This window comes from Zonotrichia leucophrys, chromosome 1 (genome assembly GCF_028769735.1).
Source record: "Zonotrichia leucophrys gambelii isolate GWCS_2022_RI chromosome 1, RI_Zleu_2.0, whole genome shotgun sequence".
In the NCBI taxonomy this organism is placed as follows: domain Eukaryota; kingdom Metazoa; phylum Chordata; class Aves; order Passeriformes; family Passerellidae; genus Zonotrichia; species Zonotrichia leucophrys.
In genome coordinates this window covers 15,165,532-15,186,779 of record NC_088169.1, presented here as the reverse complement: position 1 = coordinate 15,186,779, position 21,248 = coordinate 15,165,532, and the positions used below count along the sequence as shown (strand labels likewise).

Genomic DNA, 21,248 nt, shown 5'->3' with positions numbered 1-21,248 from the left:
AGCCCATTGTCCCCATTGCTGCCTTCTAATCAGACCAGTCTGTCTGCATTTTCAGAGTCATAAGCCTCCAGCAGTGAGAAATATTCTTCTGAAATTAAATGAACTCTGTTTGGTCTTGAGCAGCTGTCATTTATCAAAATCTTGACAGTTCACAATTTGACATAAATGCAGAGTATTGATAAAAATGTATATAGCAAATGGACTCCATCTAGTTGCCTGTAAAACAAATGGAGAGTGAACTATCTGAGTACTGAAGCTAGAGAGAAAACAATGCCCTAAGGAACTTTTCGAAATTAAAAAAAAACATGGTTTCAATGTAGTTTATAAGAATACTAATTTCATGGTCATTTGCTATTCAAAACTATCTGTGGTTTCTTAGCCTCAGGGTACTTGAAAAAAGGTTTGTACAGTACAGTGCTTGCACCTGTAAGCCCCAGGCATAAAGCTCCATGTCAGTGATTGCAGGTTGTGCAGTGATAAATCAGCAGCCAGTATCACAGGCTGGATCTGCCTGGGAAGGAACTGCCCTTGCTGTGATACAGATCCTTACCCTGACCATTCTTCTGCATCTGTGTGTGTTTTAGCTGGACAGCAAGTTAGGATTAATTCATTTGAAGAGCATATGTACAAAGGTTCTTTACCAGACTAGTTAAATCAAGGTTTAAAACATCATTTGTTCACTGCTGCAGCCTTCAAGGCTTGGAAGGCTTTCATGGTGTAAAAAGTATGTTTTGAGTCTTGGCCATTTCCATAGCCAGCCAGTGAAATCACTACAGTAGTAGCTAACAAATTTCTAAGCCAAATATTGGTGCAAGTTAGGGGCAATGGATATAGAAGTGTTTTGCAACTTGCAATACTCAAAACAATGCAGTGGTAGATCCCCAGTATCTCAAGGAGATTTATAAAGGTGAAAAAATCAGTATGGCACATGACTGAAATCATGGGACATTCACATGGTGGTGGTAAAGCTTTATTTGTAGTTATGACTGAGCCTCAGCTAGACTGTGAATTAATGTAATTCTTGAAGGCTGCAGGACAATTAGTAATAGGAATAATAGTTTTACTTTATTCAGAGACTAATTTTTTCAGCAAATAATATTGATTATTTGCTCTATGCCTATGTTCTTTAGTTTACAGAAGACTTGATGGCACAGTAGAATGTTGTAGTAACAACAGCCTCACAGACATTTGCTTTTCATACAGCAATAAGTTGGACAGCCACCTGGTAAGTTACTTAAACTGCTGATTCTCTTTGGTAAATCTAATTTTTTTTTCTATTAATTTAGTAATATTTGCCCACACCTATACAGCATACTCAAGTGTTTAAGGATATCTACAGTTTGTAATAAAGGTGTGCATGTATACAATTTTCCCAATTACAGCTTAAAAAACTACAAAATGCTAGTTACAATTTTTCCCATAATCAAACAGGAAGTCTCTGGAAGAATCATAAAAAATCTTAGACACCTCATTCCTTCAGGCAGAAAGACACCTCAGTCATTTTCAGTATTCTGGATGCACAATACTGGTGAGAAAAAACAACTTTTGAGAAGAAGTCGAAATTCATTATTTTGGTGTTTCAGTCTTCTAAAAGTATTCAGCCCTACAGGGAAAGCAAAGCCCTGGACTGTCTGTTCAGTTATGTTGTCTGAAGCCAGCAGTGCTGCTCCCTAAATTTAAATAAAAACATGCAGGAGAAGGTCCTAGAGATTGCCCAGTTTCTCAAAATAAGGGCCCATACTTTAATTTTTTTTTTTTACTATGTTGAATTTCTTGTCACATAGAAACAAAGTTTATCAGTGGGATTTTGCCTTACTCCCTTAGAAAAGGGTTTAGCAGCATTCCAGTGCTTAAAGGGGCTACAAGAAAGCTGAGGAGAGACTTTTCAGACGGGCATATAGTGATAGACAAGGGGGAATGGCTTTAAACTGAAAGAGAGCAGGTTTAGATTAGAATTAGGAAGAAATTCTTTACTGTGAGGGTGCTGAGCCACTGGCCCAGGTTGCCCAGAGGAGCTGTGCATGCCCCATCCCTGGAAATGTTCAGGGCCAGGCTGGAGCTCTGAGTTTTTTCCGGATTTATTTTAACCTGGTCCAAGGGAAGGTCCCTGCCTGTGACTGGGGTTGGAATGGGATATCTTTAAGGTCCCTTCCAACCCAAGCCATTCTATGATTCTATGAAAATACATCAATGTTTTTTAAAATATGTTTTCCATACTGACAGTAATGGAATATTTCTGTTGGTTCTTTACAAACAGAAGAACACATGAATCAACTGTGTAAACTTTTCTACACATACCAATTAGTTATTGTTCTGACTCTAGTGATAAATACCTGAAGAAATTAAAATAATTTTTTCCAAATCTGCTATGTTTACAGTTTCTGCAGTGGTAAACTTCCCACTCCAGGGTATTTAACCACGAAGAGCTGAACACGTTCCAGTGGTTCATTTGAAATATCGCAGTGGCAGCAAGATTTGATAAATCACTATCCCATTGAGCCTGGGCATTCTTAAGCTTGTAGTTGCTACTTATGAACAAGGAAGAAATAAAAGCATCAGGAAACTTGAGACCTTGTGACTTTCAGGTGTCTTTAGACTGGCTGTGATTTTTGAACATTTTTTAATGGTCTTTGCAGTGCTATGTAGCAGTTTTTGAAAGTGTGTCTTCTCCCTCATTAGAGTAGAAGGAATTTATATCAAGGTTAATGGTGAGGGTCTGACACTCGTATTATGGGGAGTGCAGTGATCAGGCTAAGAAGGTAGAAATTGCTTTTGCTTTTCCTCCTAAGGCAAATAGTAGATTATGATTCCTTTTTATTTTTAGAACACAAGGAAAAGTGTCACTGAGATTTTTCCAAGAGACATGAAGGGGAAAACTAATTTCCTGTTCCCTCCTGCTGTACTGTCTTTGGCCCATGGGGAGCAAGAAAGCTCTGGTCTGTCAGAGAGTGAAAGAGCAAGGGTTGGGGCACAGCAGTGCACTGAGTCCTGTGTTCATCTTAGTTGAGAATGATTTCTTAGCTACCACACACCAGGCATGTTCTTTGGTTTATTTGCTAAAACTTCATCTTGAACAGGTAAGTCACTAGGATGTTGATACCGACTCTGTCCATTAGAAATCACTGACCTATGTTTAGGTGCCATGGTGTTTTGTTGTGCGTATATGTACTTTGCTAGAAAAAGTTTGCTTTTATTTTGGAATATGTACATACTCTCTCTTCCACACTATAAAATATGGAATGACAGGTTGAATATGCATCAGGTAGAGATTTGTCAGGATTTCACAACAAAAAACTAGGGGGAAAAATTAGATTTTAGCTCTTCATGGGCTTTTATCAGTGAGGCATTTCTTTGCTTAAAAAGGAATCTTTTGTTTCTTTTATTTTGATGTGCTGGAAAATAGCTTACCTTTACCTTTCATGATGATTTTGAATGCCCTTTGCAGTATGCCTGTCTGCCAGCACGAAAAGTTATTGAAGCCAGCAAAGTTTGTCGAACCAACATGGACTGCCAGAAGGACTTTGTCCCAAGCTTTTGTGTGACTCCTTCTTTGGAGAACCAAACAAGGCTCATCAGGGTAAAGCATCCACCCCATATTGACATGCTCTATGTAGGACACCCCATGCATCTTCAGTACACAGGTTGGTATCATTTATTGGAAGTTTAGCAAAAGCAGTCTCTAATGTGGTTTCCTTTGCCTGCCTGCTTAAACCAGGTCTTAGAGTGCTTCTCAGTTAATTTGTTTAAAGCAGAATCCATTTCTTGTTACAGTCAATGGAGAGACATGGACTACTCAGACCTAAAATAAAATGTTCACACTGCAATGAGTTATGAAGGTAATAGAAACCATATGTGATATGAGATGGTTGTTTTTTTTAGAAAACTATGAAAGGGCAATTTCTGGAACAGATCCTGTTCAGGTTAGTCATAGGAACCAGGTGCATGCATTTCCTAGCACACAAATGTCTCAGAATGCCATTGTAAAATCTCTAGAGCACCTTGCTCCAACGCCTTGCCTGGAATATTAGCATGACTGCTTAAATCACGCCTAATATCCAAGTATCTGTGACAGATTCCCATGACAACTGAGCCACAAGTGTTTTCACAACATTTATTTTTTTCATCTGACTGCCCTAAATTAAGTAACATATAAAATTTTAGTTCCTTTCTTTGAAGTTCACTGTGACTCTCCTTTGGGCATCTTATATAAATAAAAAGTTATTCTGCTTCTGAAGTGAGTATGAAAGAATGAACAAATTCATCAACATCTGACTTGATAGCTTGAGTGGCATGGTGAAAATTAGCTGCAGATGGGCTTTAAGAAATTTGAAGTGTTAAATTACTATCTCTTCCTGTGAGGAAGGTATATGTTCCTCACAGACAGCTGAAACTCTTGAGGTGAGTTTAGAACTACTACCTTGGAATTATCTCCTTAGGAAAGCATTGTACTTTTCTGAATAAGCAATGGAATTAGGTACAAAAGAGTTTTAGAAACTTTAGAGTTATGAAATCTGGTGAGGTAAATCAAATAACATTCTTGGATACCATATTTTTAATTAATTTATCAGTCTTTATTTTTCCATACTGGTAATTTGATACTCTGTGAGGAGTTACTTATTTCAACTTTTTTTTATAATATACTCTAATTTAAGCCCAAAATATAATCTTCATTTGTTACTTCTGGCCTTATTTCCTACTTACTTAGGAAAACATTTTTCGCTTGTGTATTACCAACACATACTGCTGTATCTGATGATATTTATTTCAAATGCAGCAACATATTTTAAGAATAGTGTTTTATAATTATTCAGAATTCCTTTTCTTGGTCTTTAACAATACAAACTACTGGTACTGAAGATCAATTGATGTTGTTCCCTTTTCAATACATTGGAACAATGGAGTTTTCATTGGTGAAATAATTGAACCTGCCAGTCTTTCAGAATAAGAATTTAACCTGCCAGTCTTTCAGAAGTCAGAAAAGAATGTTGTTGCATTTAAAGGGGTAGTTCTTCTTTAAGAAGTTATTTGTAAAAAACTGTTTGCATACACACGTAGGAGTAGAATTTTAAAGTGATTTACCCTTGGAATTGTGCACTTAATGTATTAATTTGAAAGCTAGAAGTTTAATTTTATTAACAGCTTTGCTGCAAATGTAATCTGTGCTCTTATGTTCCCTTTGGAAAAACGACCAAAATGATAGGATGCTGGCTTGGGTAGCAGGCAGTCTGCTGTGCCATTGTAGAGTTTCATTCCAGTGAAACAACTTCTAAATATTTCAGGCTTAGCATTGCACTGTACAAGACTGGCTGGGGCCAACAGGTTTGGTGTGGGTTTTTGATTTATTTTTTTTCCCCAAATGTGATTGATCAAAATGTGGTAACTGTTTTTTACAGTTAAAAAAAAGAAAATAATTTCTTCCTGTACTGTGTGAGCTTTGAAATAGGAATATGTTTTAATGAAATGCCTATTCTATAGTGTGATCTTTCTGCCTGCAGGAAATGTTACTTTTTAGAGTGGTGCTATATTTAACACACAACATAATATAGGAGTTCTAGTACTAGTGTGTACTATGACTATACTTTCTCTAGAAATGTCACTGAAGCAATGTTTGAATAACATTCTAAAATTATGCATGCATTATTTTCTGCTTAGGCTTGTATTGTTGTCATGGTAGTCCTGGTTTATGGAAAAGCAGTAATTATTTCATATTTTCATTTGAAGGTAACTTCAGATGACATGTATTTTTTTAAAAAGTATATCTGTATTAGCTACTTAGAAGAAATAGTCTTAACAGTTTATTTCTATTAAATCTTTCTGTTGCCTCAAATTTAAATATCCTAGCAAAAATACTTTTGTTGTTATGGAGGCAATAGATATCACTTGTTTCCAGTATTTAAAAATAGCAAAATTTTCAAGAATTATAATCCTAAATTAACTTACAGGGATGGAGATTTGGCCAAAACTAAAACAGAAGCATGATTAGGAGTGCATGTTGTTTGGGGCAGACACATTAATGCTTTTAATTAGCATTCTTTCTGTAAAAAGTATCTAATGTTATCCAATATAAATTCATACTGCCAGTTCAAAACACATGGTATTAAGTCTTTTAAACTCTTCCTATTGCAGGCCACTTATGTTCTAAAGTCCCTTCCTCTGTTGGACAGTTGCTCTGTGAGGTTGAAATGGAGAGCCCTGTCAGTACTGCCATGCAAATTTTCAGTGTTTCTTCTTTATTATATATGAGGGATTTTATTCCCTCATGTAATTTCTAATAGTGCAACATTTTTGCTTCCTTCTCTGGCCCTTGTTGGTTGGGAAGAATCTGGTGACTAAGATTTATATTAGGAATTCACACTACTTTAGGAAACATCATATCCCTGAATGTTACTCTTACCCATCACAGACCAAAACTGTAAGATTTTCTTCACAAAAAGAAGGAACTTACCTAGAGATCATTTCCTCAAGCTTGACCAGCCACCTACTTCTGTTGTATCCAAGTCTTTTGAAATAAAAAAGGCACTTCCTGGCTTTGGGCGTGTTTATGAGCAACAACAATCCATGGTGAAGGTCTTTCTGGTACAGCCTGCTCTCTCAGTATTTCCATGCTTGTTTACCCTTATAACTGAGGATGGTCCTTCATTGCTTTTAACCCAGGCTTAAAGGATTACACAGATAGTTCTTCAGGAGACCACACAGAAGTATCTCATGCCGTGCTGTCTGTCTCCTCCGTGGCATACATGCCCTTTCCCCCATGAAGAAGTTTTGAAAAGCTCTTTGGTCAACCTAGTCTACAAGTCACTTCCAATTAAAATTGTATCTGTTGTGAATCCTTCTCGATATTTGCCAACACCATCTAGCATGAGTCAACAAAAGAAATGTTCTTTCCAGGTCAAAGGATTGTTTAATTAGAGTGGGAAAACAATGACTGTTTTCTCCCACCCGGGCTCATTGCTGTTCACCTCTTCCCAGCAGTGTCTTTGATTATGCCTGTAGAGCATAATTTCTGTAATTCTTTTGTTATTCCTCAGAGGACAGATTTGACTTCTGCCATTAGGTTTGATCCATTACAACCACAAAATTCATTGCCTAATATTACAGTTTCTAAAGGTCAGTCCAGCAACTTCCTGAAGAGTTTCTCTGTGTTTGGAGCTTGCTTCAGCAGCAAGGTTTGGAGTTTAGATCCATGCAGGTGACTGTCAGTGACAACAGTTTATTGTAACAGGAGGGAAGAGGGGCAATGATCCATTCTCAATGTAGACATAATTTCAGGTTCAGGATGGTAGTAGCCATTAGGTGTTTGTCAGGAGGCACTCAAGCTTTGAAACTCAAGTTTTGCAGTGTGTGTCTTTTGAAACCTTTGAATACACTGGCTGTCTCAGCAAAATGTCTCAGCCATTTTGCTATTTTGGCTCATGAACAGGAGTTTTGATCAGATGTTCTGATACCAGCCTTCAACTTGACAAGTGGTTTGCATTGGATATCACTTGACCTCTGCATACAGACAAACTGTGTAATGCAAGGCTGGAGAGCAGCCCCGCAGGAACACATCTGGGTGTCTTGGTGAGAGGCAAGCTGAACATGAGCCAGCAGTGCCCTGGCAGCCAGGAGGGCCACCCATGTCCTGGGGCCATCAGGGACAGCATTGCTGGGCAAGGGAGGAGGGGATTGTCCCTCTGCTCTGCACTGGGGCAGCCTCACCTCAGGTGCTGGGGGCAGTTTTGGGCACCACAATATAAGACAGATATAAAGACATTAGAGTGCATCCAGAGGAGGGCTACAAAGAGGGAGAAGAGTTTAGAATGGAAACTATTTGAGGAGCAGCTGAGATCACTTCCTCAGCCTGGAGGAAACTTCATCATGGTCTACAAACTCATGAGGGGAAGTGGAGGGGCAGGCATTGATCTCTTCTCTTGGTGACCAGTGACAGAACCCCAAGAAATGGCCTGAAACTGTGTCATGGGAGGTTTAGGTCAGATTATCAGGAAAAGGTTCTTCACCCAGAAGGTGGTCAGGCAGTGGAACAGGCTCCCCAGGGAAGCAGTCTTGACAGAGACTGTCAAAACACCAAGCTTGACAGAGTTCAAGCAGCATTTGGACAATGCTCTCAGGCACATGGTGTGTCGCCTGGGGATGTCTTGTGCAGGGCCAGGAGTTAGACTTGATGATCTTTGTGAGTCCCTTCCAACTCTGGATATTCTGATACTATACAAATACTTGTGTGAAGACTGTCCCTTTTATTGAGACAAAAAGCCAATCCCTGAAGCTGTTGGTTGTGTTTCTGTCAGCTCAACCCGTACACTGGCAGGCTCACCTTCAGCTTTGTCCAGAGGGCTGGGCCAGCAGGTTTGGGGGTGGAGGGGGCTGTTTCTGTTGTGGCTGGGGCTGGGCAGTTCCCACACCTGCTTGAGGGCAGCCAAGGGGGGGCAGGGGAACAGGGACAGCTCAGGGATTAGATGTGTGAGTTTCTTAGGGCTACTGCTGGGCAGGTTCAGGTATACTGGTCTGGCTGTCTGAGTGTGTGATCAGGCGGGCGCGTTCCTGTTGGTCTCCAGAGAGTTGCCTGTGGAGAGAGGAGGTGGCTGAGCTGCGGGTGAGGCACAGGGACTCTCCTCCACAGCAGGGCCCAGAGCTGGCAGGGCTCACTGCTGTGAGTGGAGCTGCTGGCACACCTTGGCAGAGGCATCACCAAGCAGAGGGACTCCTTCCGGCAGGTTCACTGGTCAGCAGGAGGTGCCAATGCATCTCTTGCTTTCTAGAGCAATATTACCCCCACTCTTTTCATCCTGACTTTGTTTTGCCTCTGCCTGTCGCTCATGCGCGCTGCTCTTATCCAGGCAGGCTCAATTTGAGCAAACACTGGCTCCAGTCCAAGTAGGGCCCCCAAGAGAAGACCCAGAAAATAAGAGGCCAGTTAAAGCTGCTGACAGCTGCAAAAGCCTCAGCAGAGTTTTTCAACCAGCCACTAACTTGCTCCTGCACAGCAGCCTGACTAGAAACACTTTGTGGCTGTGAGCTGCCTTTGAGGGAAGCAGGAACTGTGAGGGGATTGATGACTCACCGTTTTTTCTCACACCAGCAGATTGCGAGAGAGCACATCAGTATCCCAGCTGTCACAGCAAGCACGACTACCACTATGCCTACTATGCAGCCTGTTCCACGACAGAAAACACTTTCCATGTGCTCCTGGGCATTAGGAGCTTCTTTGGTTGTTTCTCCAGCCGTTTCTGCAGAGCAGTTCAAAGTGTTAGCCTGTCTGCTGCCTATTTACCACATGTGAACTTGCAGCATGTTTGATATCACCAGAATGTTCTGTTTTTCCCCCAGTGCTGGTCCTGGAGGCATACTCTGGAGGCATACTCCCACCCTTTGGGGATGGTAGGCCCTCTGAACAGAGCTCAAATGATCAGGAGTGGGGGGCACTGCTGCTTGGCCAGTCACTTCTTGGGCAAAAACTCATCAGGAAGTTCCTCATGCAATTCTCCCTCTCTGGGCCAGCTCCCATGCCCCAAGGGGATGGAGTCAGGCCTTCACAAGAGATCCTCTCCCTGTCTGCCTTTTCCCCAGCATGTGCACCCCTTGCAGCCACTCTCAGGTTTCAGGATGTGTTTCCCCATAAGGGACCCCAGCAGGACTGCTCAGTACCTGCATGCTTTTGGTCTGCTTGAGGAGATTCACCAGCTTTCACATTCTTTTTTTTTCTCCAGACTTTGGTAGTACTGCCAAAAAGCAGATACAGGTAGAGCCTCAGCATGGCACAGGCACTGAGGATATACGAGGATGGGGAGGTTCCCTCTAGCTTCCTTGCCCTATATACGAGTCAGAACACTAATGTGGACCTCAGCTCATGAGAGTGATCCTGCCTGGGGCTACTTTGGTAGCTTTGGTCACCTAGGTACTCAGGACAAGCTCTGGGATGGAGCTGCAGGGGAAGCGGTAAATGTACTTTCTTCTAGCTAACTTACCTGTGGGATTATGCATATGCTTGGTGTCTGCAGATTTCTGTGAGCCATCAGCCTCAGCATCTTAAAGAAAATTGCTCTTTAGTAAGCTATTGACACATAAGTGATAATTATTCTTTCAAAGGAAGGGACATTGAGAACTTACATGGTCCAAGCTCGCCCAAGGGCTCCAAACCATCTTTCCTCCAAGCTGCCAGAGAATCTGCTAGAGAATCAGCTAGAAGCAAACACAGAGAAGTGTTTCCATTGTGCGTTGGGATCTTCTGCTCTTGTGTACAGAAGTCCTGGATGGGGGTTAGGTAACAGTGTGGGAGCCAGATGTCAGTGGATTGCCAGAACTGCAGGGGACATGGGGACCTCTGAGCTGGCAGTTCAACACCCTTCAAGCACAATGTGCAACACTCCTGGAGGAGAGATGAACCCTTGGGACTCTCTTAACAGGAGAGTGCTCACACAGAGGAAACCCTCACTAAAGCATTGGAGGGAAGACCCCCCCTAGCCCATGAAAGGCTGGACCAGTGCTGGCAGCTTACCTGCTTCCTGTGATTTCTGTGGAGCATAGTTGGCAGCCAGAGAATGCAGGACCATCAAGAGAACGAAGAGGGAGAGGAAAAGACGCTGGACGAGGGCCATGGTCCCCCTTCCACCACACTGCTGCTGCTGCAGTTGGGGTTGGGGGCTGAGCAGTTGGTTGTTATGGCCAGTGCAGTGCCATGGAGTTCTGTGACCTCATGGTCTTCTGCAGCCAGGGCAGGGCTGTGTGGGGATGGAACTTGGGGTGCTCCTGGGAAGCTGCCCTCCCAAGCAGGGGAGCACATCCCATAGGGCAGCTCCATCCAAGGGCTGGGACACGGCCTCCCCACTGCAGGATCAAGTACACCTTCTACAAGTCTGCAGACAATGCCAAGCTGAGTGGTGCAGTTGGCACACCTGAAGGATGGGAAGTCATCCAATGGGACCTGAATAAACTTGAACCCTCATGAGGTTCAATAAGATGAAGTTCAAGGCCCTGCACCTGCTCTGGGGCAATCCCCTGTATCAAGCTGCAGAAGGCTGTAGCATCTGCTTGGTTAACAATGTAATTTTTAAAATAAGACTAAAAGAGTATTTTAATAAAATATTGCGTTTAGTTGAGTAATTCTGTATGTAGAATAGGTAAGAGAAAAAAAAATTTTATCTTTGGGCCGTTTTTGTGGTTCAGCTATTTTTTCACTGTAATGCCTTTATACTAAAAACTGCTCAAAAACCACATAGAATGTTTTGAATAACTTCCCAGTTGTATCTCTGATAATCAGTGGGTTATCATGCAGGCTTTCTTCTAGAAAGAGATTAGATACAATGAAGAAATTCTTCACTAAACGTGGTGAGGCACTGAAACATGTTGCCCATAGAAATGGTGGCTGCCCCATCCCTGGTAGTGTCAAGGCAAGGCTGGATGGGGTTTTGAGCAGCCTGGTCTAGTAGATGTTCCTGCCGGTGCCAGGGAGGTTGGAACAGAATGATGTTTAAGGTCCCTTCCTACCCAAATCATTCCATGATTTTGTGATTGACTTGACTTTCTGACTTTCTGAGCTGGGTAGTGTCCAGGATTTCTGTCTGTTGTGGTCTTCACTCTGTCATCCAACACACTGATTTTCTCTCAGTTCCCCTAAGTCAAAGGTCAGTCTTAAGCTTTAAGCAAAAGCATGACATTCAAGCACACTGGCAGTTTGGATACTGAATAGCTCTCTGTTTGCTGCCACACCAAGCCCATTCTTTTTTTGGTTTTCCTTGCTGTCCGTATCTTTCCAACCCATGGTGTGTTTGTAGGCTGGACTTCTCAGAAGAGCATCTATTAACAGAAGAAAATGTCTTTATGTGGCTGAACGGACAATATTCTCTGCCTTATGTGACTTCAGAACTGCTTTCCCCTGCCTTTGTTACTGTGTCCTTGAATTCTTTAGTGAACCTGAAGAAATCTGATCTCACTCTTAAGGAAGACATACTTAGCAGTACTTTTGGTATGTTATGTTCCCAGTGTTCTCTTAGCCTATGGTTAAAATTTCTCCAAGGATGGGTTAAACTGTCCTTGGAAGTTCCTTTCCCAAGGGGTGTTTGTATTGAGTGGATTTGAACTCTTGCCTTCAAATATCTCTCTGTGAGGTATATATTTCTTATGGTTATAACTATTCTCCACATAGGTAGGGAAAATTCAGGCCATTGTGGCTGGCAACTCACATCTGAAGTCATTCTTTAAAGACAGAGAGTATTGGTGATACTCTGCAAGTTTATTCTCAAGGTGGTTTTCTAATTCTGAATTAATTTACCCTAACCTCTTCCTTCTGGTGATCAGAGCCTGCTGTGCCTTCCTTTTAGTAGGAAAGGCATTCTTCTTGCAGCTATCACAGAATGGTTCTGAAATGGTCCCTTGTGCTGGCAGGCCCTGAATGGGTGGAACATCCCTGTACTAACATAGTGCCTTCTGGCAGGTCTCAAACTACTGCAATTGCCCTGAAGAATGTCTCAGAAACATTTGACATGCAGTCTACTGAAGGTTCATGTACACCTTCAAAGAACAGTGTGCACAGTAATAAAGTATTCAAGATCATGTGATCCTTGACACTGCAATTTTCCAGTCACTATTTTTATGGATGCCAAGGCCCACCTCCCAGGTTTTCAAGTTGCACCAAGCTATATCTTGAAGTCACTTATCATCTGAACAGAAGAGAAGCTACTTATGTACTGACTGTGATGCCCTGTGAAGGCTGATCTAGAACAGAGGCTAGACAGAGTTAAAGAATAAAGTAAGGATTTATTAAAAGGCCTCAATGGATACACCTTGGGCAGTACAAGAGCCCAGCCAGGACTACACCCAAGATGAACCTAAAATGGTAACATAATGGATGGCAGGTCACAAGGTCTCTCACTTTTATGAGTTCTGGTCCATTGGCATATTGGAGTTAATTGTCCAATTATAGCTTTAGATTATGAAGTACCATCCTGCTTGTTTTTCTCTCTTCATTCCACCATTGTTTATGCTCTTGGGCCTGAAATTTGGGTCTGTTGTCCTTGGTCCCCAGCTAGAGAAGGAATTGTTTTGTCTACCTACTCTGTGAAGAGAGCTTACTATCCCCTAATATGAACCCTAGACTCAGACCCATACACTAAAGCAGTACAGAATTTGAAAAATATAAAAGCTAAAACCTGAGGCATCAGCTAACTGGTGGTGTGTGATGCAGCTGTGAATCCCCTTGTAGCCTTTGCTTTCTCAGAGGGACTCCAGAATTCTGCTCCCCATCTCCCTCTCTCCTTTACACCATGAGCTCAGCCTCATGGGCTGGGGGGGATCTTCTGCAGGTACTGCCAGAGAAAGTTTTTTCTGGCCAAAAAATACACTCACTGTGTGCACCTACTGTATGCATGTGGACTGCATATGTTGAAAACATCTAGTAACTATAATCTCTTTTCTTTGAAAAATACTAGAGTCATACAGTTGGGTCTTTATGACTAAAGATGCCTCTGAAAATATGTATTTTAGATCTAGTTTTACTGAAATGCTGATTGTGCTTTCTGTAGTGACTTTACTGTGACAGTGGCCACATTTAAGAAAAATATAATAGCTGCACTCTTGTAAAAACAAAAAAACCTAATCAAACCCTTATTGAGATTGATTATTTGTCCTGGAAGAGGGTCATTTCACATGTGATTTTTCTGCAAAATTATAATCTAAAATTCATAGGTTTATAACCCTGGAATGACTTTTCCTGCTTTGTGTATTTTCATTTCAGTAAGTCTCAGCAGTTTTGTACCACGACAAAACTTCCTAAGTATCGATCTGCCTGTGGTGATAGAGACATTTTGCAAGTATCCTTTGAAGTATGTTTGTTCTTTTAAGGTAAGAAGGGAGCTCTTCAGAATTCAGTGACCTAAAAACTTCAGTTAGATGTCTTTTTAGACAGGATGCCCTAAAATATTTCTGTAGAGATTTGACATCTTTATCCCATCTCTGCATTGATTATTGTCCATGTGCCAAGCTAAAAATGAAATCTCTCACTTTCTTGTGCTTAAGAGCATATTTTTGGTCAGTTTTTTTTTTTTTTAACTCTTGAGGGTGAGCCTTAACAGATGTGACAAGAAAGCCAAAGTAAGCCTGAATTTAAGTCAGGAAAAAAGCTATGTGCTTGCTAGCTTTGCAATATCAGAGTTTTATTATTTTTGTGTCATTATACTGAACTAAATAAGAGGATATGGCAGTTTTGTTTTTGTTTTTTTCTTCAAAAGAAAATAGAATAGCTGTTCAAAAAACAGGATAATTCAATTAACTCTTGCTTATTAATGAAGAAGATTATATATATACACATACTTATAGATCAGTAAACTTGAATGTGGGTAATCTAGGAATCCTTAGCCTTAGGAACTGAAATGTTTATGTATGGCCATAGAATAACTAAACTGTGCAGTTCAGTTTGATGAAAGTCCATAGAAGCAGAGGAAAGGTACCACATAAGCTGCTGTTTTCTGAGAGCCCATCAAGGTTCACCCTGCCCCAGCTGCTTTCTGGCTGTGTGCTCTTGCCAGGCCGTTCAGGATGGAGGTGGGTACTGCAGTTAGCAAGCCTTGAACCAGCACTGAAATTTACCTGCCTGTGCCTCATTCCCACGTGCACACACATGTACAGAAATCCACTCAGCTTTTCTGCCTAACAGGTAGGTAGGAGAGATAGGTCAGATTTCTGATGATATTCTAGTCATTTACTAGGGAGTGTTTTGGAAAATATTCCTAATCATGATTTCATACTTGGGTCTAGAATACGTTCTTAGTTCAGGCATGGCATCAGAGCTATAAACTTCCTCCAAAACCACACAAAGCAAGCAAAGAAGATGGTGGTTTTGCTGTCTCCTGCTTTCACTCAAGTTGTGAGGAGTGCAGGTTTAAGTATCCCAACTTAGCTCTTAAAAAACAAAAATCTGTAAAGGCAATTCCCTGAGTGGGTATGTTATGGCATAAAACTAATATTACTCATATAATTTCTGTGAAACAGAATGGCAGCTAGAAAAATAATCTTTGTATGTCTCTCTCTGCATACTAGAAATACAAGACATGTCTCTCTATTTTTTATTAATTTTTTTTAGCATTTTCTCAGATACTTTCAATGAACCTTAACTAATTCAACCAGGTACCTCATCTCACTGTCAGGAGCACTAGCAGTTATCAACGCTGTGCCCTGCTTCGCTTTGGATGGTCAGTGGATATTAAATTCCTTCCTGGAAGCCACACTGAGCTCCCTAATTGTAGAAAAACAAAACAGAGAGCTTGTTGGCTTTTTGATTTTGCTTGCTGGGAGTGCACTTTTGGCTGCCAATGTTGCACTGGGACTTTGGATGGTGACGGCGCGATAGAACATCGGATTTTCTTCCATCAGTTCTCAAAGTACACAGAAATAATGAATACATTACATTTCAAAATGTGTCCAGTACTGAGATTGAAATAATTCCCTTAATATGACACTGAAAGAACAATCAACTGGTGGTTGCTGTTTTAATTTAAAACTTTATAACACCATGCCTGTGGTCATGGGAAATGTAGTAGGAAAAAGTAGGGGCCTTTTTATTTACTCTTTAAGCTCTGTATTTATTCTGGAGAAATTTCATTTTAAGATTTCATAGGAAAAATTCAGACTTCATTAATTCAGATCTCAAAATAAGGGAATTATTTTGCCTCAAACATTTGTAAAGTGGGAGAAAAAAAAACTGTTTTGTTTTATAATTTAAATAATTGTCTGTATAGGCTTTGATAATTTCTTAATCAGCATAGTCTTCAGTGACTTGTTTTGTTTTTTTTTAGTCTGGTATTCTACCAAACTGGATTTTAAGAAGCCCTAAAGTATGTTCTCAAAATGGGGAAAAGCTAGGTAAATGCTTACCATGTGTTAATGGGGAGAGAGCAGCCATTTGGGTTAATGGCTTTCCTTTCCACCTGGCCAAAATGACTGGAGGAATGTTGTCCTCAGGATGTAGATGAGGGGTGCCAATGTCTGCTAAAAATGAAGCATGTGGGGGGATAACAAAGCCCACATGTTTGTGTTCTTACCCTTTCAGTTGTATGTTATCAGACACAGCTGAAGTTTTTTTAAAGGCAATATTTGTCAGCAATAGCTACAAGATAACTGAAATTTAGTTTCTGAGTGCTGAAGTATGCTGTGCACAGTTTTCCTAAGTGATATGTAATGTTTGTGGTGTTTTACTCAGAAAATAATACTGTATTCTACCTGTTCACAGTTGAAAGTGAAACCTATTGTTTTTATGGTGTCTATCTTCTAATGCTATGCATGCAATATGTACAGTAACTCACTGATGGTTTTCTGTATTTCAAAGGGTAATTTTCCTTTGCTAGGATTCATTCTGTTCAAAGATAGCTAACAAAGATATTTAGCTTGTCTTAGACATGAATTATTTAGAGGAAGAATATGATTGATACTTGTACTATTTAAACATTTGGCTTTGCTTTCTGAGATGAATACAGACCATATCCTTGTTCTTAAATCAACAGTGGAAGGATAGTCAGTGTTTTACTGACTGAAGTATGTCTGATGTGCTTTGAAGTTCTTTAGGTTTGCAATATTTTGTACCCAATAGGATTATATATTTCATCTTTTCCTCCTGTGATATATTGCCTAGTTTATCTAAACCAGGTTCAGTCAGAGTCTTGCCTCTATAGGCTGATATCTAAACAAAAATGCTCTGGTTTGGGAGCCTAAATATTTGGAATAAAAAATTTTAGAAAAATACCCTGCAACTTCTGCCTCATACAGTGTTCCCCATAGGAACTGCTGCAGCTCAGAGTTCCTTTACAGAATGGCCTTTCCACCAGGAACTGAAGTGGAACCAAAGCTCACAGATCCTGGCTTGCAGGGAGCACTGAAACATCCAGGACCAGGTAAAATAGATTCTTCTGACACTTGAGGTGAAAGCCTGGGTATTTTCAAAGGGGGCTGAGCCCAATTCCTGGTGTTGCTGCACAAATTTATAACCCTATGATGTTTGCATTTGCCCACTGATGTGTACTTTTGCACAGTAACTTTCACACTTCAGATGCACTCCTTTCCTACAATGATGCAAGCAGTAATGATTAAATAAACCATGTTTATTTCTTTGTTGTTGGCTAGTTCACATCCCCTTCCAGCACTGCCACAGGCTGGGTGGGCCCTTGAAGTTCACCTCTGTGGGGTGGCTGGCCTGTGCCTCTCCTTTTCAGTCATTTCAACCCAGGCAAACTGGGACAGGTCCTGGTAGGAGAGAGTGAATCCTTCAGTCCAGTGTGAGCTGGCCCCTTTGGGGGCCATTAAAAGTAAAACAAAGTGCAAGAAAGGAAAAGCAAACTACACCCTGTAAGTCTAACTTGTCATCACTCCTGGAAACACAGAGAGGATTCAGGGTAGCAGATGGGCCACTCTGCCATCCTTCAGTGGGCAGGAGGACAGGAGCAGCCTGGTCCTTGCACAAGACCTGGCTCTGAGACTGTTCCAGACTGCCCTCTCACCTCAGTGGCTGTTTACTGACCTGAGCTCTTCCTTTCAGTGGCTCTATAACACTTCCCTCTGTATCATCCAATCTACAGTGCAAAAAAATAATTTGGACTTAGAAGTTTTAATGTAGTTTAGTAAGACAGGATATTGACTTTCAAAACATGTCAAGTTTGATATTTATTTATTCATGTTGACTACAATGGCTTGGAACAATCCTTTAGCATAGTGCCTCTCATGGAAATGTAGGCAACAGATTTGGGAAAACCCAAAGCTTCTGAATTGGCATGCACAAATTTTATCTGCTATAATGAGGCTGGCTGGCTGTTCCTGGTTATTTAGTGTGCTACCAAAACATGAAGTTTTATCAAATGAAGCAAAAGCCAGTGTACTTTACACAGTCAGTGAATGCCACAGTTCTGCTGAGTAGAACTTCAGTCTGTGTCTGACCTCATAAGGAAGAAGAGGATGGAGAAGCCATTGGTCATGGCTTTAGCAAAACAGACCCACTAGTGCCCTGTAAAGACCCTAGATACCATGTATGGAAGAGAGAGGACTAGAAGTGCTTAAAAATAATTCATGAGTCCATTTCTCCACATGCTAAAATTTGACTGAGTAAGGGTTGATTTAGGTAGGTACAGGATCTTTAGATCAAGACTTTAGGCAAACTGAGTATGAATGGTGACCCAGCACATCTTAGACTAGTGTAGACAAAGGTAATAGTCAGGTTGGACTACTCTCTTAAGAAGAAGTTGTTCAGTGGGTCCATTTTATTCTCTATAATCCTGACATATGGATTACATTCTGATAAGCATGTGCCATATGTACACTCACTGGGATGATTTTTCCTTGGGTTTTGGTCATTTATTTAGCAAGAGAAAACACAAAAGTACAGAGTGATTTTTGTGTGTTGGATTTTTACATCAGTATTTCTGATGTGTGTTTTGTTTTTGTAAAATTAGAGTCTTTAAATTAAATCCTTCTACATCTTATTCTAATTAGCCCCTCAGAATCTTTACTACAGAATCCATCAATATAATTTTAGGGCATATTGACTGGACTATAAAACACAGCACTCGTAAAGATTGGATGGCTGCTATTATTTATGTATATACTATGCATTTTAAATCTGTATCAGATGGAAAAAGTAATGTCTAATATTCAGAAATGTTATACTTAGCTTTTGTTTGAAAATTTCCAGAAGAATTCCATAATTATAATCATTGTTCTACTTTTTTAAATGAAGTTGTTTTTTATATCAGCAGATATTTACATAGCATTTTCTGATCGTGCATGATATAACATGAAAATGGCAAACACCTTAGCATGGAGGATGTTATATGCTTTTTGCTAACTTGGGAATTTAAAAGCAGCTTGCTTCTGTACAAATTAAATGAAAGAGGCTTCAGTAGAAAAAGTATAGGCAAACTTGCAGATTAGTCATCCCAAATTATGAGCCACAGTGGAAAATGTGATAACTCATCCTTTTTATTTAGAATGAAACAACCATGTTATTAGTTTCTGTGACAACCATGTTAATAGTTAATGTGATAATTTTACATTTGTGGATACGTGTGTACACATACATTTGTGTAACAGATACATACATAGCCATGGGGTGGATTAGTGCTTTTTTAGGGATAGCTTACAGCAATCCTCCATATCCTGCAATGGAGGCTTTTGTTTTTCTTTTTCCACCTCTCTGTGAATTCTCTCTATGGTTTTCTCTGGATTTAAAAAGAGAAACTTACGTTTTCTTCCCAAAAGCAATTCTTAACTTCTTTCTTAACAGAAGACAAGTGATGGGTTCGTGATGTAACCACAGCTGCATGAGTTTTGTTCAGCTGATGTTTAAAGCATGTTTTTTATTTCTGTGAAGCCTCAGCTACAAGCATGGTAAACACAGCTTTTTCAGGGCAACTAAAAAAGGTCAGCCTTCACTCTTTACTGCTGCTGTTTGTGCTGTTCTGGAGAACTGGGATGAACACGGCTCTGTAGAGCATAGTGAAGAAATAAAGTTTTCAGGACAGAACTCTCCATGGCAGTCAGGGTGTTTCAGCTTTCTTGTAATAAGGATATGTTTTGTTCAGTTTAGCACATGAGCAATCCCAGCATTCCCATAGCTTCCCATACATTTTACGTGATGCCAAAGGGTGACCTGTAGGAATATTTTTAAAATAAATTATGTATGTCTTACAAATTCAGAGCTTTCATACAGATATGGATATCACTAATGACAGATGAAGAAGGCTTATAAAGGTTTATATAGCCTTGTCTGTATTTAACTGTTTTTAAAATACGTGAGTTAAACTCTAGAAATAAGTAGTTATTTGTAAAATATGCTTTCTGTACCCCTGCATTCAGACCAATTTCCACAACCAGTCTTGCCTCAGCTTTGTTCTTGTAATTTTGTGAGTAAGGTATCTTGAACCTTAACACAGGTAAGACCCAATATTGGCAAATATTTTATACCCTCTTGATCCTGAACTTCATGTGATGTGCTGTATTGATTAGTTATTTATGTGACTGAGTTACCTGGGATACACACCCTGCACAATGCAGCATTTGGGAACATTGCACTGAGGACAGCCACAGAACAGCAGCTCTGTGACTCCTGGGCCTTGGGCTCATCCACTCCAGCATGTGAAGAGCAGATGGCAGTGTTTAAGGGCAGTGAAGGACTTGAGTTCATGGCAGCTTTATGAAACTTTCACACTGCTGACCTGGTGTGAAAGGACAGGAACAAAGAGCAGGATATGACACTGCAATTCCTTTCATTCCATTTACATTGTCATGAAACCTGAAAAGAACTTGTAATTAACATTTCAGAGCAGGAAGATATGTTTTCCAGTCTTTCAGTGAATCATTCAGTGACTGGTGGTCAAACTTTTTTCTTAACACTTTGTCATTCCTTCAATAAATATGTGCTGATAAGTAGCATGAGTAGTTGAAGCATATTTTGTAAAATGGACTTGGGTATTTCTCACCTCTGGATGTTCATCCTGGGATGGTTTTTGTAGCATCATAGTATAATTGGTCTTCATTGATACTGGTTGAAAGTTTGGAGGCTATTTCCAAGCCTATTTGAAAAATCTATTTCCAAGTTGTTTGTTAATATTTTAAATTCATCTTTTCCTTACATTACTTTGTTTTTAGATTGCATATACTCAGTTGATCTTATCTGAAGCCTGTCAATGGAATATGTATTGTTTAGAAATTCACTGTGGGATTTTTTTTCCTTCTACATGGCCTTATTTTTCACACCGACTCACAGCTGTGGAATGTTAGATTTCTAGACCCTTTGTTCCCACTATGCATTGTTCATGATCATGGGTTTTTTAAAAAACAGGAAAAAAAGAAAGCTTCATTTTGAAAATGTCAGCTAACAAATATATGGAACACTGAATAATGTATTGTGGTTTTGTTTTGCTTTTTTCTCTATTTAATTAACCAAACAATAAGTATTGTTTTCTATGTATGATAAATGTATCCTGCAAATAAATTCATTGTCTAATTGTTGATGTGCTTAAGTCTGTTTTTAAAAATAAGGTAGAGAGACATAATTCCTTACTAGTGGCAATTGCCATATTCTGTCATATATTCTGTTCTCTTCATATGTGATGCATATATTCTCTCTGGGTACCAACAAGATACACCATCCTTTTCAGTATCTGACCACCTAAAAATAATATCTGTAACTTTACTGTCCCTTATTTATCAGCTTATCACAGTAAGTAGTAGTTGAAATATTGCATGCTGGATGTCATGGTCAAGGTAAGCAAAACCAC

The 21,248-nt window shown here is 40.2% G+C and overlaps 1 protein-coding gene across 1 annotated transcript in view; it reads left to right on the top strand.

Moving 5' to 3' along the window:
* Nucleotides 1-20,979, top strand: part of MBTPS2 (membrane bound transcription factor peptidase, site 2) — a 40,651-nt gene extending 19,672 nt beyond the window's left edge. The window contains exons 8-11 of the mRNA XM_064707331.1: nt 1,131-1,225; nt 3,446-3,641; nt 13,727-13,802; nt 15,115-20,979. Coding sequence (XP_064563401.1) covers nt 1,131-1,225; nt 3,446-3,641; nt 13,727-13,802; nt 15,115-15,337 — 590 coding nt within the window. The 3' untranslated portion in view covers nt 15,338-20,979. The remainder of the gene's footprint in view (nt 1-1,130; nt 1,226-3,445; nt 3,642-13,726; nt 13,803-15,114) is intronic.
* Nucleotides 20,980-21,248: the final 269 nt, after the last annotated feature.